Source organism: Mus caroli, unplaced genomic scaffold (genome assembly GCF_978045245.1).
Source record: "Mus caroli unplaced genomic scaffold, Mus_caroli_1 scaffold_2, whole genome shotgun sequence".
In the NCBI taxonomy this organism is placed as follows: domain Eukaryota; kingdom Metazoa; phylum Chordata; class Mammalia; order Rodentia; family Muridae; genus Mus; species Mus caroli.
The window spans coordinates 91,208,023-91,235,314 of record NW_028227257.1 but is presented as its reverse complement, the minus strand read 5'-3'; the positions used below and the strand labels follow the sequence as shown (position 1 = coordinate 91,235,314).

Here is a 27,292-nt window from a genome sequence, read left to right as displayed (position 1 = left end):
CAATTTATTTGAGATCCTAAATGAATTGCTGCAAAGTCTTCTGACATTTTGTCCATCTTATGAGGAAGTGAGGACCGTGTTTATTCATATCTTCCATTGTTAGTGAAGCACATAGGAATGACTAGATAACTAAAGAATGTCATCTATAAATAGAAGAAATAACCTGCATTTTAGGAGACAAACATCATAGGTACTTTTTCAAAGTTTAAAAAAAATGTAAATTGAACATGCCTTTATAAATTTGTATGAGTCTTCAGACTTTTGGCTAAAACCAAATGTGACAGCTGTTATGATTTAATAACACATTTTTATACAAAAGAAAGATAAATAAGCACAGATATAGACTTAAATATTAATGTCAAGGTTTTTAAAAGTCATCATCTGAAATTGGAATAGAAGTTCATAAAAGCAAATAATGCCACTCCTAAGTTTTGTTCTAATGATTAGTAATAAAAAATAAAAAAAGCAGCCCACAAGGCCCTAGCTATCTTAACCTGTTTTATTTGTAAGACACTCATGATTCAGGAGATTAATGTGAAGTCAGGAAAAAAAATGTCCAATCCTATTTAAATATTGGAGAGAATCTCTGCCTCCAGTCTCAAGCATGGTTTATTGAAAGGACAGGGAAAAGATAGCAGTTTTTCTTTTCCATTAGAAACCTCAAGCCTCTTTCTACCTGTAACAGTTAAGGATTCTCAATGTTGTTCAGGTTTGAATGGGACATTTTAATAAATTCAACACAGTAAATGATGAAGAATTAGAAGTTAATGACCCAGGAAACTATATACTCAAGTTTCCAACAGCTGTGATATTGCTGAAGATAGAGTACATGAAATTTCAGTGATGGATTTATTAACAATTTTCCAAAGATTTGTAAAATCCTGCTTGGTCTGACCATGTATAACTCCTAATAACACATATATATGAAACATAAATAATATTTTCAAGAAAAGACTATCCAGTTATATGTCCACATATTCTAGGATTATAATGATATGGCAAACTTAAAAGCAAAACAACATTCCCTGAGGTAACTGTGTCATTTTCAAACTTAGTTATCAGATAATCTAGGAAAATGCCTTACCCACAGAATAATTTTTCCATTCATTTCCACTTGTGCACAGAGATGAAAATAATTATCAAGTTCTCCTTATATGTGTTACTGATATGTATCAATTTAGAAGCAGGTGCATGTGAATATAATTATATGCTTGTACCTGTTTGTTAAAAATAAGTAAACAAAAGAATTCTATGTAAAATATTTAAAAATCACCCCAGTTTATGAATTCTACTTATAGTTAACAGAAATCATGTAACTATGAACAAAACCAGCAAGTATGTAAATTGTACATTAGCTTTTGTCCTCAGATCTCCAATTCACTTCTGGGTGTCTGTACTATGAATCCCAAAACTACTTATAAATTATCACCAAGGACAAGAAGATTAAACAAACGTTAAACAATTGTGGCAGATAGTTTTCATAGAGAGAAGTATGCCAATAAATGACTCAGGGTCTGAATAGGGCTAAAGCAGGAAGAAGAATGGGGTAAAATATGAAATGTTCAGCTCCTGATTCTTGCTGGCATACCCAATACAGGTTTTGCTATTGTCCTCTGGCTTAGAGCATATTACTTAAGGTTCTTAAACCTCTCAAAGACTCATATCACATTTCTTCGGATGAACTTGATAAGAATGTAGCTCAATTCTTTCTTAAGGGAATGGGAAAAGTTATATCATCAATACAGTCAGAATATCAGGAGAAGACAGTGTTGAGGAGTGAGCACACACCCTACAATCAGAAAGACTGCATTCTACTGCTAAAACATTTACCAGTCTTTTTATATGTTTATATATATATATATATAATTATATATAATATATTTATAATATAATTACAACATCTCTCCCTCCTTTTTCCTCCTTTCAAACTTTCCAATATACTATTCCTTACTCTCTTTAAAATTCATGGTCACTATAATGATTAATTGTTGTTATATGCAAGTATGTATATGAACTATATTTCTAAATATAACATTCTTTGTATGTTAGCAGCATGTACATTTCTGGTTGACCATTCGGTATTTGATTAACAGTATTTGTGTGCTCTCCCCTGGGGAAGACTATTTCTTCCACTTTTAGCATTCTTTAGTTGTCTGCAGTACTTTATGTAAGATTGAGGCCTCATGGACTTTGTCAACTTTGGCATGTCTACTGGTGTCATTGTTGTTCAGTTCATGGTTAGGCAGTAATGTCGGTGAGACCTATGGGTGTTAGTTCAGAAATTATTTGGAGACACAATTGCACATCAAACTCTCTGAATTTCTGGTTCTTCCAATCTTTCCACCCACTCTTTAGAAATATTAACTGAGCCTTAGGTGTGTGAGTGTTTTATGGATATATTTACACATACATGTCTCCACAACTCAATGTTTCAGTTGGTTGTGGTTTTTCTGTTCTGGTCTCAGTCTTTTGAAAAAAGAAGTTTCCTTCAGGAGTGGAAAAGACTGCTTCATTAAACCACCACATTCACAAACAATAATCTAAATACCTGTCCTTACACACAGAGATAAATGACAACACCCTCAGACCACCTCTTCCAGATGGCTTTATTGTATCAAGAAAATCAAAGTGACAGTAAAAGGAACAAAGAACTTATACTAATTGAATAATTTTACCACCTACTTCCTTAGCATGTTTAGTCAATTTAAAGGTATTCAAAATAAAAGTTAATTTAAAAAAATTTTAGTTTCTTCTATCAAATACCTAGCAATGTGAGCTTGCTTATATGGCAGCCATTGTCAGTGAACAAACTATAATATTCTATGTCCTCTAATATAAAATAGAGACAGTAATACAGATCAAGCTCAGAGACCTGTAAAATCCTGACAGGTATTGTAACCACATTTGACAAAACATATATCAATATTAAATAGAAAATATTGATGTCAGTATGATTTTTAAGCAGCTTCTATGTAAAAAATAAAATTGTCATATAATAAAATTTGCTCTCTAAAAATTATGCTGTCTTCAATTATAACTCTTAAATTGCAACAAAATTGATGAATTTGTTAAATTATCTTATAAATCTTATGAGCAAATACTTCTAGAAGCATAAATATATTAAGAATATTAATATTAATAAACTCAGACCTAAAGTCATAAAAACATGAGGTGAGTTAGGGAAACAATAGAATAGGAAATTGTATGCTACAGATATTAGTAAAAAGGAAAGCTGCCTAAAATAAGCATAGGAAGATGATCACATATATTAAATATGTATTTCTCACTCATCCAGGTAAGAACACATGTTTATATAATTATGTGGGAAACATGTCCACTTCCAACTTCAGTACATTCTCTTGGATTTCACAGATGCTCTGATAATTGCCCCAAAAGTTATAATCTTCATAATCTTACTGTCTCTGGAAAGGATGGCTGTGATAACATTTCTGTGTTTCCACTGCTGTTCATTCCAGAAGATACCTCCTGCCTCTCTTGTTGTTTTGTTAATTCATCTCTTTTAAGGGAAACACTAAGCCATGGCTAACATTAACACAGTGCAGGGCTTCAGGTGTTCCTGAGGATTCTAAGACAAGAACCTAGCATTATTCACAAACATCAAAGACACTTAGGGAGAGTAAGTAGATACATTTAACTTGGAATACTCCACTCTGGGACATGTGTCATGCTTCTTACCTTAATGTCTGTTCTTGTGGAGTTGATTTGTGGGTATAGTAAATTCCATGTTGTGTAGTATTAAGTAAAAAGAGGACAGCATTCTGTGGCTCTACATCAGGATTCTGTAGACTTTATGGACATTCTCTGAAAAGTCACTATTTAACATTAAAAATGAGGAAGAGTTAGAGAATATTTTAAAATAATTCTATTGGTGAGGTAAAATAAAGCATGTGCTTATTGCATTTTAACTGATTTGGATTTAATTTATAGATAAAATTTAAATACAGTATTAACGTCATTAATCCTCTAAGAATGGCTGGTTTGCACTGCACTTCAAAATTATGATTAGTATTTTTTTAATGACTGAGTTTTTACTGGATGCCTATTATGCATAACACCCTATCCTATAAGTTTCATGTGTGTTGTTTTAATTTTGACTCACGCCATTGAACATAGAACTCACAAATTAAGCACTATAGCCTAATTTTAAATCCTTTTTGAAAATTGAATAAAATAATTATAAGCCTCACTTGTATCAATCAATTCCAGTGATGACACTCTCCTGTTTTATATGAATGGGTCTATTCAGTTTCTGGTCCAACTCTAAGGCTCCTTCTAATTTTTTCTTCTCATCTTGGGCAAAAAAGAGGGGCATCTTCAGCAAAACACTGCCCCTCATGTGCTCTCTGTAACATGGTATCCAGGAGAAACAAAAGAAACAAAACTTTCCTTCTTGATATTCAACTGAAATTTAAAGACTTTTTTCCATGGGATTTAAGAACAAGTAGCCCCACCCACCTCAGGTGTTGGAAATTTTCCACGACCCTGATTTTCCATGATATAAATTTGAGTGTTACTTCCTCACTTATTTCTAAATTTCTATTTCTGTATTCCCATAGGATCAGAGAACTTTTTTCTTTTCTCTGAACCTCTGATTTTAAATTGAAGATGCTTCCAAATGTAATAGCTTAATTCTGAGAGAATATTGCATCTACCACAACCGACAACAACAAAAACCGGATTTTCTGAGACAGTAGAATGCTTATCAAAGAATGAAACACATATTTATACCATTAATATCTATTGATTGTGAAGAATGCAATGGTTTTCTTCCCAGAAACTCTTTGAATTTAAAACAAAATGCAATAACTTAGCAATTATTTTTACCTTTTCTGATAGAATTCAGAATATATGACTAATTGGTGTCATGTTGGTGGAAGTGTGTGTTTAGGAATATATGTATAATATGTATACATATGTATATATATATGTATACATATATATGTGTGTATATATGTATTTATGTATTATATGTATTCATATATATGTATATATAATTATATGTTTATTATATACACATATATGTGTACATATGTGTAAAAATAACAATTAATGATTAAAAAGAAACCATGAATTTGAATGAGAACATTGAGTAGTGTATAGGAGGGTTTAGAGTATATAAAAAATAGGGGAATTGTGGTAATTATCATTTCAACAACAAAGAAGTAGTGTAAGTAAATAAAAGAAATACTACTTTGTTCAGGTATAGAAAAAAGACGAATTTTGAAGTTCAAATCAGAATATATAAACTCAGAGAAGAAAGGAGCCATGGGTAGGCTTTAAGAAACTGTAAGTGAAGAGAGAGCCATTAATTATTTTAAACTTTATCCAATACCAACACTTTCCCACTAACTGAAAATCTCTCACCATCATTTATGTCATGAAAAAATACATAGCAAGATTCCACAGAGAAATATTCTCACTCCTCTGTAATTTATTTTGTTATATAGAATTCTTATTACTTAGCCAATGATAAAAATTTTCATGTAGAGTTTTAAGTTGTGCTTTGCTGATTAACAAATCTAGTCCTCCATTATTATGCTCACATGTTATTATTACTATGATATTTTTCATACATAGGTGTCTATATAAATTTTAGGACTTCCTTATCAGTTCCTATATGAAAATATTTTATCATTGTAGAGAAGTAAAGGAGAGGAGGAATAACAAATTTTCAAAAACTTGTGTATATAAATTATGACATAAGTACTTATGAACTATCCCTTCAGCGAATGCAAAACATGTTTTCTTCAGGCCTAGGAAGCCTTTGTTATCTTCCCCACAGAACTTTTCCCTGTTGCAGTGCCTACATTTCTTCTGATGCCTATGTTTCTTTCACATTACATCATCACTATTGATGCTGCTTTCAGATGAGGCTTGCCATCTTCACCAGCTTTCAGTGACTCTCCACAAGACAATTTAATTCTTTCATATTAAAGTATTTATTTTACAAACAGTAAGAACTATACAAGCAAGTATGAACAACATTTCTGTAGTCTTGTGAATTTTATCACTTGGAATTTCATTGTACAGTATAGACTACCTATCTTTAGACCACGTCTTCCCAGGAACTTAGACCATAATCACAACACTCATACATTGAGTCTTACTCTGGCAGAGCTCAAATCCCTGCCTTCCCCTACCCTGAAACTTACATAGAAGAAAGAATGAAGATCTAGTCATCTTAGCTATGCAGTTTAAGACCTTTCACAGAAACTTAAGATCAATGAAGGTGATCACACCGTTACATCCAATGGAAACAAGAAAACATACTCATTCATTTGGTGGGAAATGTGGAAGTCAGAATTTCAGAGCAATAGCATTGAATGAACTTGAAGGTGATAATTCCAGACAACCTCAGAACCACCTAATACTTAGTATAGACTTCTGACAGATTGTTATGAGCTTCATAGGTATCACATGGAAGAACAAGTGACAAAGGAAGCACACCACTACTTAGAATAGGTGTTGTGCTGTAATATCTGGCGCTTCAGTCAAAGTACTAAAAGGTGGACTTGCACTAGGTCCAACGTACATGGTCAATGCCAACAGTCAGCAGGGGACTTTTGTATCTCAGAACTTTAAACATATCTTTTAATCACAGAAAATCACCATGTTGATGCCATTTTCACTACTGGTCTAGTATGATTTTATAAAATATCTAATTAAATAAGCAAAATGGAAGCCATTATACTAAGCTACATTCCTTAAATAAGATGCTGTCTATAGGAACTGATACAATTTTCTGTGTATCAATACCCATCAATGTGACAATTTTTTGATGAGGTCTATCTTAGTTAGGGTTTCCTGCTGTGAACAGGCACCATGGCCAAGGCAACTCTTGTAAGAACAACATTCAATTAATGGGGTCTGGCTTACAGGTTCAGAAGCTCACTCTATTATTATCAAGGCAGGAGCATGGTAGTGTCCAGGCAGGGATGGCATAGGAAGAGCTGAGAGTTCTACATCTTCATCAGAAGGCCACTAGAAGAATAGCTCCCATGTGGTTAGGAGGAGGGCCTCATTGCCTAGCCTGATAAGGACAAACTTCCTCCAAGAAGGCCACACCTATTCTAACAAGGCCACACCTAAAAATATTGTCACTCCCGGGTCCAAACATGTTCAAACTACCATAAAGCCCATGCACTAGAACTCAGTAATAATGCTCCAGAAGACACTGCCCAGCTCCTCACACTAAAGAAGCACTTATAAAATAATACAAGAGTTCTCCAAAGAAAACAGTTCCTCATACTCAGGTATGAGGACAAAAATCTATGACATGTTGGGTCTTCATGCCACTTAAAACACACTAAGTTAACCACAAAGACAGTTTGGAGAATGGCCCAAAGAAAGTCCTAGAAAGTCCTAGAGCAAGAGCATGCTTAACCAGTAAGAGGACGTAAAAGGTACCATATGTATTGAGAAAGACATTGAGAAGTAAGTTGTAATAGAGACATTTAGAAAGATAACCAGATAGCAATATTATGTATGTCACAGTTTGGTTAAATGTTAAGATTTTAGCTATTTACACTGCATATTAAAAATGTGTGTTGAAGTCTGACTTAAAATATTAAAAAGATATCTGAGTGTCCTGCTGAGGTTCAAATGTTAGAGCTGACTACTCAGTGATTTACGAAGCAAGTTTACATGGTGCTACTAAGTTTAACCTTTGCAGGTTATTGTTACATAGACACTCTACTTCCACTTAAAGTGAGTGTGTACTCTTAACTTACTATCAGTTTATACCATCAGGACTTTTATATGCCTGCCCTTACTCTGAATAATAACATGGAGGTCAGATATTTTTATTGAAAGGCTTCAGGCACTATAGCTTGGCAGATACTCATCCATTCTAACCTTAATTGACCTTGATTAGACTGCCTACTACCGAGCCATGTGCCTTGTTACTTGCCATATTCATCTTTCCCTGGATGTTCCTGTTCAATTCGTGTTCTCTTCAACTCTCTCATGGCCAGAAGCTCATGGCAAATCTTCGTGCAGTATTGCTCATGGTGAATTGCCTTGGCCACTTTCCACCTGAGACCCCCTCACTGAGATCAGGTATCTTCCCTCCTCCTCTGCTGTCCAGCTATTGGCTGATCAGATCTTTAGTAACCAATCAGAGATGATGGAAAACAATTTTTACACACCATTGACACGGGAGATGCTTGACAATGCCAACATCTGGACTGCAACCAGATATTAGACACAGTAATCAGTATGTGAATAATATAGAACAAAAAAAATCTCCCAATAATACCATGAATATTATTACATTTTTCATGTTCTAAACAATAATCATATGATTTTTTAAGGAATTCATTAATTACTTCAGGGATCAAGATTATTAGAAGGAGTAAAGTTAGGGAAATCTATAAAACATTGGCAAGAAAACATTTTTAAACTTTTACAATGTCTGTAACCCAGCAGTTCTTAACAGTATAGTTGAAAATTTCTCGACCTACTCTGTTATTGTAAAAGTTATAAAGAATATTTTTAAAAAGTTAGGTTAAGGATCTCACTATTTTTCTTCAACTATTTTTAATTTTATAATTGAACCAAGAAAAATATTCTACATAAAGTTGTTTCTAGATGAAGTTTTCATACTATTAAGACCACTCTCTTTGAAGTGAATCAGGATGATGAAATTTAAATGTATATATTTATGCTAAATTATTGATACAAGACATGAAATACCATTCTAATTGTTAATACATAAAAGGCAAGCAATGTGCAAAGATTTTGATCCCCGGCTTTTCAAGCCATCAAAGTCCGTGTTGGGTTTGGATTTCAGTTGTATACTGAGAAGGTATCTTTGATAACTCTGATTTTTTTTTTAAAGATTTATTTATTATATGTAAGTACACTGTAGCTGTCTTCAGACACTCCAGAAGAGGGCGCCAGATCTCTTTGCGGATGGTTGTGAGCCACCATGTGGTTGCTGGGATTTGAACTCTGGACCTTCGGAAGAGCAGTCGGGTGCTCTTACCCACTGAGCCATCTCACCAGCCCCTGATAACTCTGATTTTTACTGAACTTAAGGATAAAAAAAAATTCATCAGGGCCTCACCCCTTCCCATGCTGCCTCTCCTTAGCACTCAATACTGATACCAACTTCACTTCAGGCTCGAATATAAACCACTTTTCCTGTTTTTTTGTTTTGTCCAGAGTGCTCTTCCCACTCGCTTGCTTAGGAGTGGTCTCTTTATTTGGCTCTCAGCTTAAAATTCCCTAAGGAAAGACCAGATGATTCCTATAATTAATTATTTACTTCCTATGAAGTTATCTGAAAACTATTTATTTCTCTAAGACATCTCTGCTATTTATTTTTACAAATCATCTGCTTCATTAACTAAAACATAAGGTCCCAAAGTGAAGGAGAACATCACCACAGCCACTACTTTAACATAGCTGCTCAGGAGAGTTTCCAAAACTTCAAACCTAACAAATCATAATAAAATGAAAGAGCAAAAATTTTAGTTGTAGACTAGAGTTGATTTTTTTTATACCTAGATAATGGTTGACTGTAAATATCATTAGTTAAAAATGAAAAAATGATATAAATGGTTTATTTGAATATTATAGTTGACCCTGTAGTTAATGTTATTGCATATATTATACTTATATTTTAGGATAACAGAACCTTAACTCATGTCAGAACCCTCAGATTTACTATTCACCTTTTTAAGGGCGACAGTTTAAAATTCCATTAATATATTTCTGGGATTTTCATAGCAAAAATATTTAAGAAACAAACTTGCATTGGTTTAGGAATTCAAAATTCTGAATGTAATAGCAAAATTACATCTAGCATAGCCATGCAAATAAACTATAGAGGTTTTATATATAGCTCTATAGAGTTGTTCTTGTTTTGTAGAGAATATAATATTTCAAAACTGAAACACACACTTTTAAAACATATTTCATAAACTTGAAATGACCTGAATTATTTCACTAAAGAATGGCAAGAGAACCTTGGGAAATTGTTCAGAGGTTCAAGTTCCTGCTGCACAAGGAGAAAGACCACAGTTCAGGTCTCTGGAATCTACAAAAAAGCATGGTAGGGATGCTATTGAATCCCAAAAAGCTGGCTGGCTATAGTCATCAAACCAGTACTTTTGGATTCAGTAAAAGGAAGGTGGAGATCCATATGGAAAGGCACTTCATGCCTGACCATGCAAGCATACATGTTCATATGTGCATACCACAGACATGTGATATATATATCACATGTTTGTTTATATATATATATATATATATATATATATATATATATATAAACAAAAAACAACAAAAATGACAAAGTCACTATATTAAAATAGCTTTCTAATAAACAGAAACTGCCTCAAAACACAAAATATAAAAACATGCACTCCTAAGAAATTCTAAGTCCTAAATTGCTTGTATATGTTCATCCTGCTCACTTCTTTCTTCTTTATCTTCAAACATTTAGTACCTTAATTTTCTTTGAGATTTATATTCACCCAGCAATATTTAGGAAGCATATAATAGGTAGCTAGACTTCTAGTTCCATTTACTTGGGTTACAGCATGAAGGGAAAACACAATCCCTGCTGTGACAAGGTTAGAGATCAGAACAGGCAGACAGAAAAATAATTCCTCATTTCATGTTCTACTCTAATATTCTAAGTAACATTTCTAAAGTAAATTTCTAATTCTGAATTTTAAACATATAAACTTAATGCAGACATTTGTAATAAATAAACAGCTAAAGAAAATCAGGAAATACCTCTCTTTTAAAGTGAGAGTTTATATGAAAATAAAAACATACTAATATTTGTTCCTTCGCATATCAGTAACATTCAAGGTCCCCTTTTCATCCACAGTTTCCTCAGAGCATGTTTCACTTCTGCATTTCTCAAGCTATAGATTAAAGGATTTAACATTGGTTCAAAGATTGTAGCACACAGAGCCATTGCATTATCTATAGGATAAGTGACCACAGGCCTCATGTACAAGATGATACAAGGTACAAAGAACAACACAACCACTGTGAAGTGAGAGCTACATGTGGAGAGAGCTTTCCGCCTTCCTTCAGAGCTGGAAGACTTTAGGGAACAGAGGATTACTCCATAGGAAGTGATGAGAATAAGGAAAATGGTCACACACATTACCCCACTGTTGAGAACAACTAAGAGATCTAGGATATGGGTGTCCATGCAGGCTAGTTGCAACAACAGGAACAAGTCACAGATCACATGATCAATGACATTGGGACCACAGAAAGGTATTTGGTACATAAAGAGCAGCTGGATGGTTGCGTGAGCAAATCCTCCCACCCAAGCACCTCCCACCATCAGCCAGCATACTCGAGGACTAACAATGGTCATGTAGTGTAGAGGTTTACAGATAGCCACATAGCGGTCATAGGCCATCACGATGAGAAGGATGATCTCTACCCCACCAAAAAAGTGTTCAGCAAAGAGCTGGGTCATGCAGCCTTCTAGGGAGATGGTAGTGTTCTCAGAAAGAGAGTCTACAATCAACTTGGGAGCAGTGACTGAAGAGTAGATGACATCCAAAAGGGACAAGGAAATGAGGAAAAAATACATGGGAGACCTCAGATTCAGACTCACTTTTACAGTTACAATGATCAGTAGGTTTCCCAAAAGTGTGGCCGCATATATGATAAGAAACAAAGCAGAGAATAGTATTCTCAGCTCTGGAATCTTGGTAATGCTCAAAAGAATGAATTCAGTGACATTGTTTGCATTCTCCATTTGATGTGAGCTGGTAAAAAACATGGAATTCTAAACTGGAGAATCTGTAATTTATTTAAAAAAAAAGAAAGAGTATTATTTTTAATTAGTAAATATTGTATGTAATAGACATTGCTGCGTGCTGTTTCTAATCTTCCTAATCTTGCTCTTTTTCAACTGACTATGCATACTATCATGTGTGATTTTATCACAAAGCCTAAATTTAAGCTACTAACAACAAAGTCTGAAGGCAGCTTTTGCCCAAATCCCACAACAGTACATCCTCTCCCAGGCATAACTCTAATTTTCGGTTATCATGCTTGATTCTGTGACAAGAATTCTTGCTTCATCATTCTTGTGCATACACAGTTCTAAAAAATGTACTATTAACACCTTTGTGGAAGTCTGATAGTAGTGTAATTGAGTCCACTGATGAAAGGTAACCTGTTTATCACAATCTGAGGCTTACATTTTTCTTTCCCTGTCTCACTCTCTTCAACCGCTTTATTTTCTGCTTTCCAAAATCAACTGTCTCCATACAGCTCTTCCCTAGGTATCTACTTTTGGAAAACTTGCAGACAGACTGTTGATCTTCATTTGTCACTAAATACACTCAAGAATTTAGAAAGTATAAAAGCTTATATATTTATATAGAACAATAAATATTATATAATAAACAATATTGTGTACACAAATTTATAAGAGTGTATCCTAAGGTCATATCTGAAGAATTTTTATTTCTTAAGGACTATAAGTATAAAGTCCAACTAAAAAGCTTCTTTCTAAACTGTCATTTTCTCTCACTTCCCCTCACTAGTGTTCTTTCTATTTTAGTGTTATGTATAATTCTATACTGTATTTTTTTTTTTACTTTTTCTTCCACTGCTTATATATCCCAGTAAAATATTTCAAATTACATAAACATTACAATGTGATTGCATTCAACTTTCTTTTAATGAATGATTATTTTTAATATGTATGTTCCCAAATACCTTTACTTGAAATACAATTTACATATTACACATGAAGGGGAAAACAAATCATTCCTAGGAACCCACATATGTTCATAAGTAAGCACCTTGTTACAGATTAAGAAGTTATTAAAAAAAAGTCATGTAATTTTCTCTGCCATTTTCTTTTTATTGACAGGCTGTTATTTGTGGTTAATAAAGAAAGCACAATTAGTTTATTATTAGCCTTAAAATAGTAATCTTATATAAATTTTAGAACTGTCATAAATCTAATCACTTATATAAAAATCTATCAGTCATTTCTACTTTTTTATTAGATGTTTTCTTTATTTACATTTCAAATGCTATCCTGAAAGTTCCTTATACCCTCCCCCCCCTTCCCCGGCCCTGCTCTCCTACCCACCCACTCTCACTTCTTAGCCCTGGCATTCCCCTCTACTGGGGCATATAAAGTGTGCAAAACCTAAGGGCCTCTCTTCCCAATGATGGACGACTAGGCCAACTTCGGCTACATATGCAGCTAGAGACACGAGCTCAAGTCGAAGTGGATCAAAGAACTCCACATAAAACCAGAGACACTGAAATTTATAGAGGAGAAAGTGGGAAAAGCCTCAAAGATATGGGCACATGGTAAAAATTCCTGAACAGAACAGCAATGACTTGTGCTGTAAGATCAAGAATTGATAAATGGGACATCATAAAATTGCAAAGCTTCAATAAGGCAAAAGACACTGTCAATAAGACAAAAAGGCCACCTGCAGATTGGGAAAAGATTTTTGCCAATCCTAAATCTGATAGGGGACTAATATCCAATATAGACAAAGAGCTCAAGAAGCTGGACTCAAGAAATTCATTTCTACTTTTAATCCTCAAGGTATACGTCTACTGATCATCAATGTTTTTATTAAATCCAATCAGGAATTTGATGGAAAATATTTTTGAACACCTTGATCACCTGTCCAGTTCTAGGAGAGCCATGTCAGGAAGTACTAGTAGGGCTGCCATTGTTCTTCTTCACTGACCACAAGAAATTCATATATCAATTACTAAGAGTATTCCTTTCTGATCTACAAATTGTTTCCTAAGTTGTTGTCCATAGTACCGCACAACCATGGACACAAACATCTTAATCTACCATTAATAACAAGATACATCTCCAAATATTTTCTTTTTTTTTTTTATATTTTTATTACATATTTTCCTCAATTACATTTCCAATACTATCCCAAAAGTCCCCCATAGCGCCCCCCACTTCCCTACCCACCCATTCCCATTCTTTTGGCCCTGGCATTCCCCTATATTGGGACATATAAAGTTTGCAAGTGAAATGGGCCTCTCTTTCCATTGATGGCTGACTAGGCCATCTTTCGATACATATGCAGCTAGAGACAAGAGCTCCGGGGTTCTAGTTTGTACATCATGTTGTTCCAACAATAGGGTTGCAGATCCCTTTAGCTCCTTGGGTACTTACTCTAGCTTCTCCATTGGGAGCCCTGTGATACATCCAATAGCTGACTGTGAACATCCACTCCTGTGTTTGCTAGGCCCCGGCATCGTCTCACAAGAGACAGCTATATTTGGGTCCTTTCAGCAAAATCTTGCTAGTGTATGCAATGGTGTCAGCGTTTAGAAGTTGATTATGGGATGGATCCCTGGATACGGCAGTCTCTAAATGGTCCATCCTTTCATCACCGCTACGAACTTTGTCTCTGTAACTCCTTCCCTGGGTGTTTTGTTCCCAATTCTGAGAAGGTGCACAGTGTCCACACTTTGGTCTTCATTCTTCTTGAGTTTCATGCGTTTAGCAAATTGTATCTTAAATCTTGGGTATCCTAAGTTTTGGGCTAATATCCACTTATCAGTGAATACATATTGTGTGAGTTCTTTTGTGATTGTGTTACTTCACTCAAGATGATGCCCTCCAGGTCCATCCATTTGGCTAGGAATTTCATAAATTCATTCTTTTTAATAGCTGAGTAGTACTCCATTGTGTAAATGTACCATAATTTCTGTATCCATTCCTCTGTTGAGGGACATCTGGGTTCTTTCCAGCTTCTGGCTATTATAAATAGGGCTGCTATGAACATAGTGGAACATGTGTCCTTTTTACCGGTTGGGACATCTTCTGGATATATGCCCAGGAGAGGTATTGCTGGATCCTCCGGTAGTACTATGTCCAATTTTCTGAGGAACCGCCAGACTGATTTCCAGAGTGGTTGTACAAGCTTGCAATCCCACCAACAATGGAGGAGTGTTCCTCTTTCTCCACATCCTCGCCAGCAACTGCTGTCACCTGAATTTTTGATCTTAGCCATTCTGACTGGTGTGAGGTGGAATCTCAGGGTTGTTTTGATTTGCATTTCCCTGATGATTAAGGATGTTGAACATTTTTTTCAGGTGTTTCTCTGCCATTCGGTATTCCTCAGGCGAGAATTCTTTGTTCAGTTCTGAGCCCCATTTTTTAATGGGGTTATTTGACTTTCTGGAGTCCACCTTCTTGAGTTCTTTATATATATTGGATATTAGTCCCTTATCTGATTTAGGATAGGTGAAGATCCTTTCCCAATCTGTTGGTGGTTTTTTTGTCTTATTGATGGTGTCTTTAGCCTTGCAGAAGCTTTGTAGTTTCATGAGGTCCCACTTGTCAATTCTCGATCTTACAGCACAAGCCATTACTGTTCTATTCAGGAATTTTTCCCCTGTGCCCATATCTTCAAGGCTTTTCCCCACTTTCTCCTCTATAAGTTTCAGTGTCTCTGGTTTTATGTGAAGTTCCTTGATCCACTTAGACTTGACCTTAGTACAAGGAGATAGGAATGGATCGATTCGCATTCTTCTACATGTTAACAACCAGTTGTGCCAGCACCATTTGTTGAAAATGCTGTCTTTCTTCCACTGGATGTTTTTAGCTCCCTTGTCGAAGATCAAGTGACCGTAGGTGTGTGGGTTCATTTCTGGGTCTTCAATTCTATTCCATTGGTCTATTTGTCTGTCACTATACCAGTACCATGCAGTTTTTATCACAATTGCTCTGTAGTAGAGCTTTAGGTCCGGCATGGTGATTCCACCAGAGGTTCTTTTATCCTTGAGAAGAGTTTTTGCTATCCTAGGTTTTTTGTTATTCCAGATGAATTTGCAGATTGCACTTTCTAATTCGTTGAAGAATTCATTTGGAATTTTGATGGGGATTGCATTGAATCTGTAGATTGCTTTTGGCAAGATAGCCATTTTTACAATGTTGATCCTGCCAATCCATGAGCATGGGAGATCTTTCCATCTTCTGAGATCTTCTATAATTTCTTTCTTCAGAGACTTGAAGTTTTTATTATACAGATCTTTCACTTCCTTAGTTAGAGTCACGCCAAGATATTTTATATTATTTGTGACTATTGAGAAGGGTGTTGTTTCCCTAATTTCTTTCTCAGCCTGTTTATTCTTTGTGTAGAGAAAGGCCATTGATTTGTTTGAGTTAATTTTATATCCAGCTACTTCACCGAAGCTGTTTATCAGGCTTAGGAGTTCTCTGGTGGAATTTTTAGGGTCACTTATATATACTATCATATCATCTGCAAAAAGTGATATTTTGACTTCATCTTTTCCAATTTGTATCCCTTTGATCTCCTTTTGTTGTCGAATTGCTCTGGCTAGGACTTCAAGTACAATGTTGAATAGGTATGGAGAAAGTGGACAGCCTTGTCTAGTCCCTGATTTTAGAGGGATTGCTTCAAGCTTCTCACCATTTACTTTGATGTTGGCTACTGGTTTGCTGTAGATTGCTTTTATCATGTTTAGGTATGGGCCTTGAATTCCTGATCTTTCCAAGACTTTTATCATGAATGGGTGTTGGATCTTGTCAAATGCTTTTTCCGCATCTAACGAGATGACCATGTGGTTTTTGTCTTTGAGTTTGTTTATATACTGGATTACGTTGATGGATTTCCGTATATTGAACCATCCCTGCATCCCTGGGATGAAACCTACTTGGTCAGGATGGATGATTGTTTTGATGTGTTCTTGGATTCGGTTAGCAAGAATTTTATTGAGGATTTTTGCATCAATATTCATAAGGGATATTGGTCTGAAGTTTTCTATCTTTGTTGGGTCTTTTTGTGGTTTAGGTATCAGAGTAATTGTGGCTTCATAGAATGAGTTGGGTAGAGTACCTTCTGTTTCTATTTTGTGGAATAGTTTGTGAAGAACTGGGATTAGATCTTCTTTGAAGGTCTGATAGAACTCTGCACTAAACCCATCTGGTCCTGGGCTTTTTTTGGTTGGGAGACTATTAATGACTGCTTCTATTTCTTTGGGGGATATAGGGCTGTTTAGATCATTAACCTGATCTTGATTCAACTTTGGTACCTGGTATCTGTCTAGGAACTTCTCCATTTCATCCAGGTTCTCCAGTTTTGTTGAGTATAGCCTTTGGTAGAAGGATCTGATGGTGTTTTGGATGTATTCAGGATCTGTTGTTATGTCTCCTTTTTCATTTCTGATTTTGTTAATTAGGATGCTTTCCCTGTGCCCTCTAGTGTGTCTGGCTAAGGGTTTATCTATCTTGTTGATTTTCTCAAAGAACCAGCTCCTTGATTGGTTGATTCTTTGAATAGTTTTTCTTGTTTCCACTTGGTTGATTTCACCCCTGAGTTTGATTATTTCCTGCCGTCTACTCCTCTTGGGTGAATTTGCTTCCTTTTGTTCTAGTGCTTTTAGGTGTGTTGTCAAGCTGCTAATGTGTGCTCTTTCTAGTTTCCTTTTGGAGGCACTCAGAGCTATGAGTTTTCCTCTTAGAAATGCTTTCATTGCGTCCCATAAGTTTGGGTATGTTGTGGCTTCATTTTCATTGAACTCTAAAAAGTCCTTAATTTCTTTCTTTATTCCTTCCTTGACCAAGGTATCATTGAGAAGAGTGTTGTTCAGTTTCCACGTGAAGGTTGGCTTTCTATTATTTATTTTGTTATTGAAGATCAGCCTTAGTCCATGGTGATCTGATAGGATGCATGGGACAATTTCAATGTTTTTGTATCTGTTGAGGTCTGTTTTGTGCCCAATTACGTGGTCAATTTTGGAGAAGGTACCATGAGGTGCTGAGAAGAAGGTGTATCCTTTTGTTTTAGGGTAAAATGTTCTGTAGATATCTGCCAGATCCATTTGATCCATAACTTCTGTTAGTTTCACTGTGTCCCTGTTTAGTTTCTGTTTCCATGATCTGTCCATTGGTGAAAGTGGTGTGTTGAAGTCTCCCACTATTATTGTATGAGGTGCAATGTGTGCTTTGAGATTTACTAAAGTTTCTTTAATGAATGAGGCTGCCTTTGTATTTGGAGCATAGATATTCAGGATTGATAGTTCCTCTTGGAGGATTTTACCTTTGATGAGTATGAAGTGCCCCTCCCTGTCTTTTTTGATGACTTTGGGTTGGAAGTCAATCTTATCTGATATTAGAATGGCTACTCCAGCTTGTTTCTTCAGACCATTTGCTTGGAAAATTGTTTTCCAGCCTTTCATTCTGAGGTAGTGTCTATCTTTTTCTCTGAGATGAGTTTCTTGTAAGCAGCAAAATGTTGGGTCTTGTTTGTGTAGCCAGTTTGTTAGTCTATGTCTTTTTATCGGGGAGTTGAGTCCATTGATATTAAGAGATATTAAGGAAAAGTAATTGTTGTTTCCTGTTATTTTTGTTGTTAAAGTTGGCATTCTGTTCTTGTGGCTGTCTTCTTTTAGGTTTGTTGAGGGATTACCTTCTTGTTGTTTCTAGGGCGTGGTTCCTGTCCTTGTATTGGTTTTTTTCTGTTATTATCCTTTGAAGGGCTGGATTCGTGGAGAGATAATGTGTGAATTTGGCTTTGTTGTGGAATACTTTGGTTTCTCCATCTATGTTAATTGAGAGTTTGGCTGGGTATAGTAGCTTGGGCTGGAATTTGTGTTCTTTTAGTGTCTGTATAACATCTGTCCAGGATCTTCTAGCTTTCATAGTCTCTGGTGAAAAATCTGGTGTAATTCTGATAGGCTTGCCTTTATATGTTACTTGGCCTTTTTCTCTTACTGCTTTTAGTATTCTATCTTTATTTAGTGCATTTGTTGTTCTGATTATTATGTGTCGGGAGGTATTTCTTTTCTGGTCCAGCCTATTTGGAGTTCTGTAGGCTTCTTGTATGTTCATGGGCATCTCTTTCTTTAGATTTGGGAAGTTTTCTTCTATAATTTTGTTGAAGATGTTTGCTGGTCCTTTGAGTTGAAAATCTTCATTCTCATCCACTCCTATTATCCGTAGGTTTGGTCTTCTCATTGTGTCCTGTATTTCCTGGATGTTTTGAGTTAGGATCTTTTTGCATTTTCCATTTTCCTTGATTGTTGTGCCCATGTTCTCTATGGAATCTTCTGCCCCTGAGATTCTCTCTTCCATCTCTTGTATTCTGTTGCTGATGCTTGCATCTATGGTTCCAGATTTCTTTCCTAGGGTTTCTATCTCCAGTGTTGCCTCATTTTGGGTTTTCTTTATTGTGTCTACTTCCCTTTTTAGGTCTAGTATGGTTTTGTTCATTTCCATCATCTGATTGGATGTGTTTTCCTGTTTCTCTTTAAGGACTTCTACCAGTTTGGTTGTGTTTTCCTGTTTTTCTTTAAGGACTTGTAACTCTTTAGCCATGTTCTCCTGTAGTTCTTTAAAGTCCTTCTTGATGTCCTCTACCATCATCATGAGATATGCTTTTAAATCCAGGTCTAGTTTTTCAGGTGTGTTGGGGTGCCCTGGACTGGGCGAAGTGGGAGTGCTGGGTCCTGATGATGGTGAGTGGTCTTGGTTTCTGTTAGTAAGATTCTTACCTTTACCTCTCGCCATCTGGTAATCTCTGGAGTTGTTATAGTTGTCTCTGTTCAGAGGTTGTTCTTCTGGGGATTCTGAGTATCCTCTGTCAGCAGACCTGTACAGACTAAGTTCGGCGGGGTCCCGGAGCCAAGATGGCGCTCCCTGCAGGGCAGGTCACTGTTCTCCGGCTGGGAGGGTGTCGGATGTCTGCGGCCCCAAAAGGGTGCTGCCTCAGCGGTTCTGTGGCTCCCGCCTGTCCCAGAAGCTGTCTGCCTCTGTGGTCCTCACTCTGACCTGTACAGACTAAGTTCGGCGGAGTCCCGGAGCCAAGATGGCGCTCCCTGCAGGGCAGGTCACTGTTCTCCGGCTGGGAGGGTGCCGGATGTCTGCGGCCCCTAAAGGGTGCTGCCTCAGCAGCTCTGTGGCTCCCGCCTGTCCCAGAAGCCGTCTGCCCCCGTGGTCCCCACTCTGACCTGTAGAGACTAAGCTCGGCGGAGTCCCGGAGCCAAGATGGCGTTCCCTGCAGGGCAGGTCACTGTCCTCCAACTGGGAGGGTGCCGGATGTCTGCGGCCCCAAAAGGGTGCTGCCTCAGCGGCTCTGTGGCTCCCGCCTGTCCCAGAAGCTGTCTGCCTCTGTGGTCCTCACTCTAACCTGTAGACTAAGTTCGGCGGAGTCCCTGAGCCAAGATGGCGCTCTCTGCAGGGCAGGTCTCTGTCCTCCGGCTGGGCTATACTGTATTTTTCATCTCACTTCCCTAAAACCCTTTTCCTTCTTCATAGTTTCTTTTCTACCTTTATAATGTCCCCACATACATATATACATACACATAACACACATATACATACATACACATATGCACATACATACTGCAGCACCACACAGCTGGCCGTCATGCAGTGAGAAACACTGTGATTTCAGAGTGAGCAAACTTAGTTCTCCTAGTCTTAGAAGCTCCTTACTGACAACTCGATTGTCAGTCCTCCAGAAACAGAGCCAGTGATAGCCATCAGAATCAACGTGAGTCAGGGGATGATTAAAGATGCAGTACTAAAATCTATATAGTTATTTTTTAAATTTCTCTATAACTGTAATGGATAGCTGTGGATGATGGCATACACATGTAATTTCAGCCTTGTTGAATCTGAGGCAAGAGGATTATGAGTTGAAGGCAAGTCTGGGATGTATAGTGAGTACCTTACTCAAAAAAAAAAAAAAAAGCAAAAGGTTATATGAGATAAAAGTTATTATCATATGATTTTGAGAAACAATAAATAAGACTTTGAGAAGTCATAAAACTCAACTAAATACCTTTACTGAATGAATCTATAGCACAATCTGTACTCCTCTAAGGATCCTGTCATTCTTTTTAGTGCTTTCATCAATATCAAAGAATGTTTCAAGATCAGTATTCAATTATTCATAATGACCTTTTCCATTGTGAGTTTCACAATTTTCTGCTGCCTCTGATAATTTAGTCATCTGTTAACAAATCCATTACCCTTATTTTTTCCATTCTTCCCCTCTTCTGCAAGACTCCCTTCATCATGGTTATCCTGGGAATATGTTGCATACACCATCACAGATTCCATATTTAATTAATTTTTAAAATGCTATCTCCATGTAAAAGTGTTTAAAGATGATTAATTTTACTTTCCATTAAATGTCTAATGCTGTGCTATATACATTATAATTATTTAAATTTAATCCATATATGTGTAACAACTACTAAAGAAAAGGTGTGAATTCGAAAGGGAACAAAGGAGATGAAGAACATGAGAAAGGCTAAGGAGGAGAAGGGAAAATTATGCAACTATATTTTAATTAAAAATTAAAAAATTAAAAATTTAAAAAGTGTCACATTAGAATTTGGCTGTTTATCTCCTGGTTAGCTTGCTTCAGATATCTCAATTAGTACATCACATATTTAATACTCCAGTACATAGACATTATGTAGCAAAATTCACGAGCTGAATCCCACCTTGGCCTATTTGTTTAATGTTGACCCACTGCCACCATCACAGTCTTTATAAATTTAGCTTAAAAGAACCTTGCTGCTCAGTCTTCTCCATTCTGAGACCACAGTCATGCAAACAAACAAATCAGGTACATTCCTCACACATATCAAATATAATTATACTTGGCAATTTAGTTATTGCAATAATTTTAAGTGTCACATCTCAAAGTAATTGTCATGATGTTTATCAAGCCATTTTAAAGCACCACAAGCTTCAGTTTGTCATCAATTTGTGACTTCAAGAACCACTCACTTGATGATCCAATCACATAAAAAGCATAGACTATGCAGGTAAGTTGTCTAAGGCCACTTTGACCAAGAGTCCAGCATCAGCAGTGATGTTATCAAACCAACCTTTCCAAAGAAAAGCATGCAGACAATGCAGCCATCACAAGGAAGTGATATTGTCAGCAGTATAGTTTCTAATGGCTTCAAGGGAAGATTGGCAGATGCCATAAGTATCCCAGTACCTGCATAGGAAAAAACTTGTGGGTTGGAAAGGACCAGAAATTTTCAATGTAGATTTTTTTCAAAAGGAAGCTAACAAAATATCTTTCAAAAATCATTCATGATACTGTGCCTCCTATTTGGTTCTATTTTGATCTTCCCTAGTAAATTGTCTCTAGACCATATTTTAGAAGGAATATTATTAGCATATTGTCTCTTAGGTAATGGACTTGTGGGAACAAAGGTCAGAATGTAATTTGCTAGGACACAGATCTCTAAGATGTGCCTATTTGCTCCATTTCAATCACATTTCTATGTGGCCATGTCTCCACTGACCTAATTACGTTATAACTAATTTCCCATCTACCTCTGCATTGATGAGGACTTTCCCAGAGGCAGAATAAACTGGAACAAGGCCAAGTTAACACTCAACAAAACAATCAAAATTGATATATCATAGTAGAACTCATTCATTTATTTATTCCAAAACTGTTATGGTCCTCATGAACAGAATGTCCACATATCATTATGTCCAAATGAAAATGGATAATAGAAAATGACTGTCTCTTTTTTTTTTACCTTAGTTACCTAGCAAGTATCTAGTATTAACATTTTCTTTCTATTCACTTATACTTTTACCTTTTAATATTATTGAAATATACATCAAGTGCCAATATTATTTCTCTTTGAAGAATTACAAAAAAATACCACATTTTCTTTTATGTTATTTTTTTTTATTTTTGACACACACACACACATTTGTATAAAATGCATTGTGGTTGTATTTACATAATTACTTTTGGTTATTTCCCCTCCTATCCCCTGGCAACTCTATTCCTCTTAACTGGCCTTTCTGTCTAAAAAATGTCATTCCTTAATGTATCCCAAATGTTACGATCTCTCTTTCCCATACCGTTACTCCCTAGACCTGACCATGTTATTTTTTCACTACATATAATCATATGGCAGCAGTCTTTGAAATGTACTTGAGGAACTAAGAGACATCTTAATATTCTTTAAAAACTATTTTCAAGTCAGCAAAAATCTGTCTTCTTAGGATGTCTGGCTTGCTTACATCTCTTCTGAATTTCTGTTTGTTTTTTATTTGTTTCTCATTTTTATTTTTTACTTTCTGACTGTGCTTATAATTTGTGCAGTTCAACCCCTCACTTACCTGGTAAGAAACTGATATATCTCCCATGACACAGTCATTGACCTTGGTTTTCAACTTGAAATCATTCATCTGTCTTAGAATTCAAGATATTTTCTCAAAACTGCTCCTTATTCCTGGGTTTTCATAATTCTTATCAAATCGTAAGACTAAGTAAGTAAACCACAAGTCATTTACTTTAAAGTCTGTTGATATGTTTAATTCTCACTAGAAGATTGTATTTTATTACATAAAGTGCTGACTGTGTCATATCCCCAGAGTGCTCAATTTTTGTAGGAAAATGTCATTTTCCTAATGAATTTGATATATTAAAAAACTAAGATAAACCAGATAGTCATACTCCAAAAACATGTATTGCAAGATCCAGCATTACTGTATGAAATATCTCATTGAGGGGGATATTTGTGGGAAGCATGGATGGGGATGTGACAGTGAAAAAATCTTGGGTTCACAGAGGGTTTGTTTTTTTTTTTGTAGTAATATGGAACAACCTGGTGATATCCATGGGCATTAAGGAGTTGTGATGCTAAACTATATTGCCACAAGTGAGGAGAGACAATACAACAATGACAACAACAAAAATAAATGCAAAACAGAAAACCATCTTCCTCCCAGGGCAAAGTGAATCACTAAGAATATGTAACAATTCCTTATTTTTAGGTATTAACAAACAAAAATTATTATGTTTTGACCTCTATTGGCAAATGGAGAACTGAGAGTTAAAAACTAGATTTGAATCCTGCAGCAGATTTGATGTGGGATTTGAGAAAAAAAAATCTTGTAGCTTTTTCAGCCTCTATTTTCTTCTTTATAAGATGGATATACTGTCTTTAAAACAATCAGTTTAGAACCTGGCTTATACAATCTACCCAAGTGAATGAGTCTGACAGATGATAACATATTTAATAAAAACATATGAATCATGCATATTGAGTAATACCATGAAAAATATTATTGGGCATAATGTGTATGATGAAATGGAAGAATATTTGCTCAGGTCACTACAATACTTACTCCAGTACTGATAAGGAAGACAAATACCTATCCTTTATATTCAAGACAAACTATGAGCTATGAAAATACTTAAGAAAATAAGAGGAAATTAAGAGTAATTTAAAATGTTCTGCTTTAGATTTTGTCCTAGGGGAAGAAAAGACACATTAGAACTCATTTCTTCCTCTTATATACTTCCTTGTACTACTTTTTATCATCGTGATATAAATAATACTAGATTCAAATGAAGTTAATAAATAAGGCAAAAGGCAGCAAGGTTGCTTTTATTCCTCAAAGGTCTAGTTTCCATTTATCTATTTTTGGTATTACCAGGCTATGGAAAATTTATTTAAAGATCTGCAGAAAAGCCAGTGTCACCCAAGTAACAAATGAATGAAGCAATTAAATATGTAATGGTGAGTCTCTAGAGAAAAACATACTCCAGAATCATTAAAACTATAGTTGGTGTTTTCTGTTGGAAATCTAGAATCTGTAGACATCAATTTGAAGCCTTGAAAACACACATTTAGAAGTACTGAAGACACAAAGAAGGTCTAGTCATTAAGTGCTCAAAAAAAATTCAATTGTGGGAAGTTTTCTCTTTGCTATATGTGAAATTTGTTAAGTCTCTTCCACACGTCACCACCTTCTTGTCATTTTAGGACAGGGTAAGTGACTTGCCTCTTCAGTAGATTCTTAATAGCGTTCTTCACCTCCGTGTTTCTTGCTGTGTAAATGATGGGATTTAACATGGGAGTGAGAATTGCAAAAAACACAGTCACCAGCTTGTCCACTGGGTAGGTAGTCACAGGGCGCATGTAAGTAAATATGCAAGGGACAAAGAAGAGAACCACCACAGTGAAATGAGAGCCACACGTGGAAAGAGCTTTGCGTCTCCCTTCAGAACTATGAGACTTCAAGGATCGCAGGATAACTATGTATGAGATGAGAAGCATGGTAAAGATGAGAAAGCACATAGCCCCACTGTTGGCGGCCACTATGATGCCCAGCTTATGTGTGTCTCTGCAGGCAAGTTTCAACAATGGGAAGAGATCACACATGAAGTGGTCAATGACATTGGGGCCACAGAAGGGCAGATTAATCATAAAAAATATTTGCATGGTGGCATGTAAGATCCCTCCAATCCAGGCTACAACCACCAGGAGTCTGCAGAGGCCTTGACGCATAATGGTCATATAATGCAGAGGTTTGCATATGGCCACGTAGCGGTCATAGGCCATAACAATGAGGAGGATAATCTCTGATCCTCCCAGGAAATGCTCCACAAAGAGCTGAGTCAGACATCCAGCCAAGGATATTGTCCTCCTCTGGTAGAGGAGGTCAATAATCATTTTGGGGGTGGTAACAGAAGTGTAGAAGGCATCTATAAAGGACAAGTAAGTGAGAAAGAAGTACATTGGAGCTGAAAGCGTGGGGCTGAAGGAGATGGTGAGGACAATGAGCAGATTCGCCAACACGGTAAATAGGAAAACAAACAAGAAGACAATGAACAGTATGTTTTGCAAGCGTGGATTCTGTGTGAGACCCAGGAGAACAAATTCAGTCACATTACTGGGAGGACTGTAGAGCTCCATTCAGGATATAAAGCCTTCCCAAGTACTGAGCTCCTATAAAAACATAAAGACAGGCCATTAATCTTAAATGCACGTAGTCTGATGTTCACACTACACCAACAGGGCTTTCGGCAACTGTGGAGCACACTTTGTAATCCTTTAACCCAGTAGCTGCTCCCATTCTTTATTATCTCCTTATTATGGTCTCTTCATATACTAATACTATCAGATATAACACATCTATAAGGCAATAATTACTATTTAATTTATAGAGAAAAGGGTGATCTATACATAGACATTTCCATTTCTAAAGTGCAAGTGATGTTTCTGGGTTGCTCTCATGCTCAGTGTGTCTGAGCTCTCCCCTAAGTCTGTGTCCTTTCATGTGATGAGACATATTTCATAAACAAAAAGTGCTCATCCATGTAAATACTATTCTTGCTTACTGAATTTACATCGGATCACAAATATGCTACAGTGAAAGAAAGACATGGTTAAATGACGATTACACTCACTAAGTTACTGCAGCCAGGTTTACCTACAAAAACCTGCAAAATTTCAAAAAGGAACATGACTACCATACAAGAAAGAGGTTGGCATTCCAATCAGGAATGTATTGTCAATTGTAGCTAGAGGAAAGAGAATTATTATTTTTTAATGCATGGCCACATTTAAATTAATATTTCCCTTGCTGCAGTGGATGGTCCTACAATCATACATAAATGATCACACTAATTGGACCTAGTGGGTTATAATGTTTCATTGTATTGATGGACAAAATTCTAAAGAATAAAGAAACGCTAATGTTTTTATAAACATAATGATAAATTATCTCTGGTAAGCAGGAACTTTAGGAAGATGTAAAAATAGAAAATATTTAGTCCATAACTTCAACCATACACATATGTTATATATACCTATTTCCTCATTATGTTAGTATAGCATCGAGCATAAAATCTTTAAAGTCTACAACATATTGCATGATGAGAAAATACATGATGAACCTTCATACTTTACAGAATTTTATCCATGGATCAAAGGACCAAATCGCCTTCAGCCATGCAGTCATTTTTCCATGCTACAAACTCTATGATAAATATAATGAATCTTTTACAGTCAAAATGCATTTAATATTTTTAAGATATTTAAAGGTTACAACAATGCTAATTCTTTTTAAGAAATTAAGAAATAGTGTGTTATTCACTTTTCAGATAATTAAATATTGGCTATAAATATTGTTTACCCTTCAACATTTATTTTCCCCATAAACATTTTTATCATGGGCTCTTTGCCTTAAATGCTGTTTTTCATTCACACACATACAGAATTTTATATGCAAATATATGGGATATATACATGTACTATATATACATACATATATATATAAGCATATAAACAAACACTTTTGTCTATAAAGTATAAGTATAAAGCATTATATGCACATATGTGTTTATATATATATTTCATATTGGACAATCAATTTAGCATAATCTTCATCAATAAATAAACAGTTTCAATAGATGGGAAAAACAACTTTATTTAGGTTTTTAAATTCATAAAGTCTTTACTTCATTAAAAGCTT

At 35.8% G+C, this 27,292-nt stretch overlaps 2 protein-coding genes across 2 annotated transcripts; both read right to left on the bottom strand.

Moving 5' to 3' along the window:
• Positions 1 to 10,840: 10,840 nt before the first annotated feature.
• Positions 10,841 to 11,758, bottom strand: LOC110290459 (olfactory receptor 4C6-like). Its single transcript, XM_021157006.1, has one exon. It carries the CDS (start codon positions 11,756 to 11,758, stop codon positions 10,841 to 10,843), a length of 918 nt encoding a protein of 305 aa, XP_021012665.1.
• Positions 11,759 to 24,789: 13,031 nt separating this feature from the next.
• LOC110288754 (olfactory receptor 4C3D-like) lies at positions 24,790 to 25,731 on the bottom strand. Its single transcript, XM_021155017.1, has one exon. The coding sequence runs from the start codon at positions 25,729 to 25,731 to the stop codon at positions 24,790 to 24,792; it is 942 nt and encodes a 313-aa protein (XP_021010676.1).
• Between the last annotated feature and the right edge of the window lie 1,561 nt (positions 25,732 to 27,292).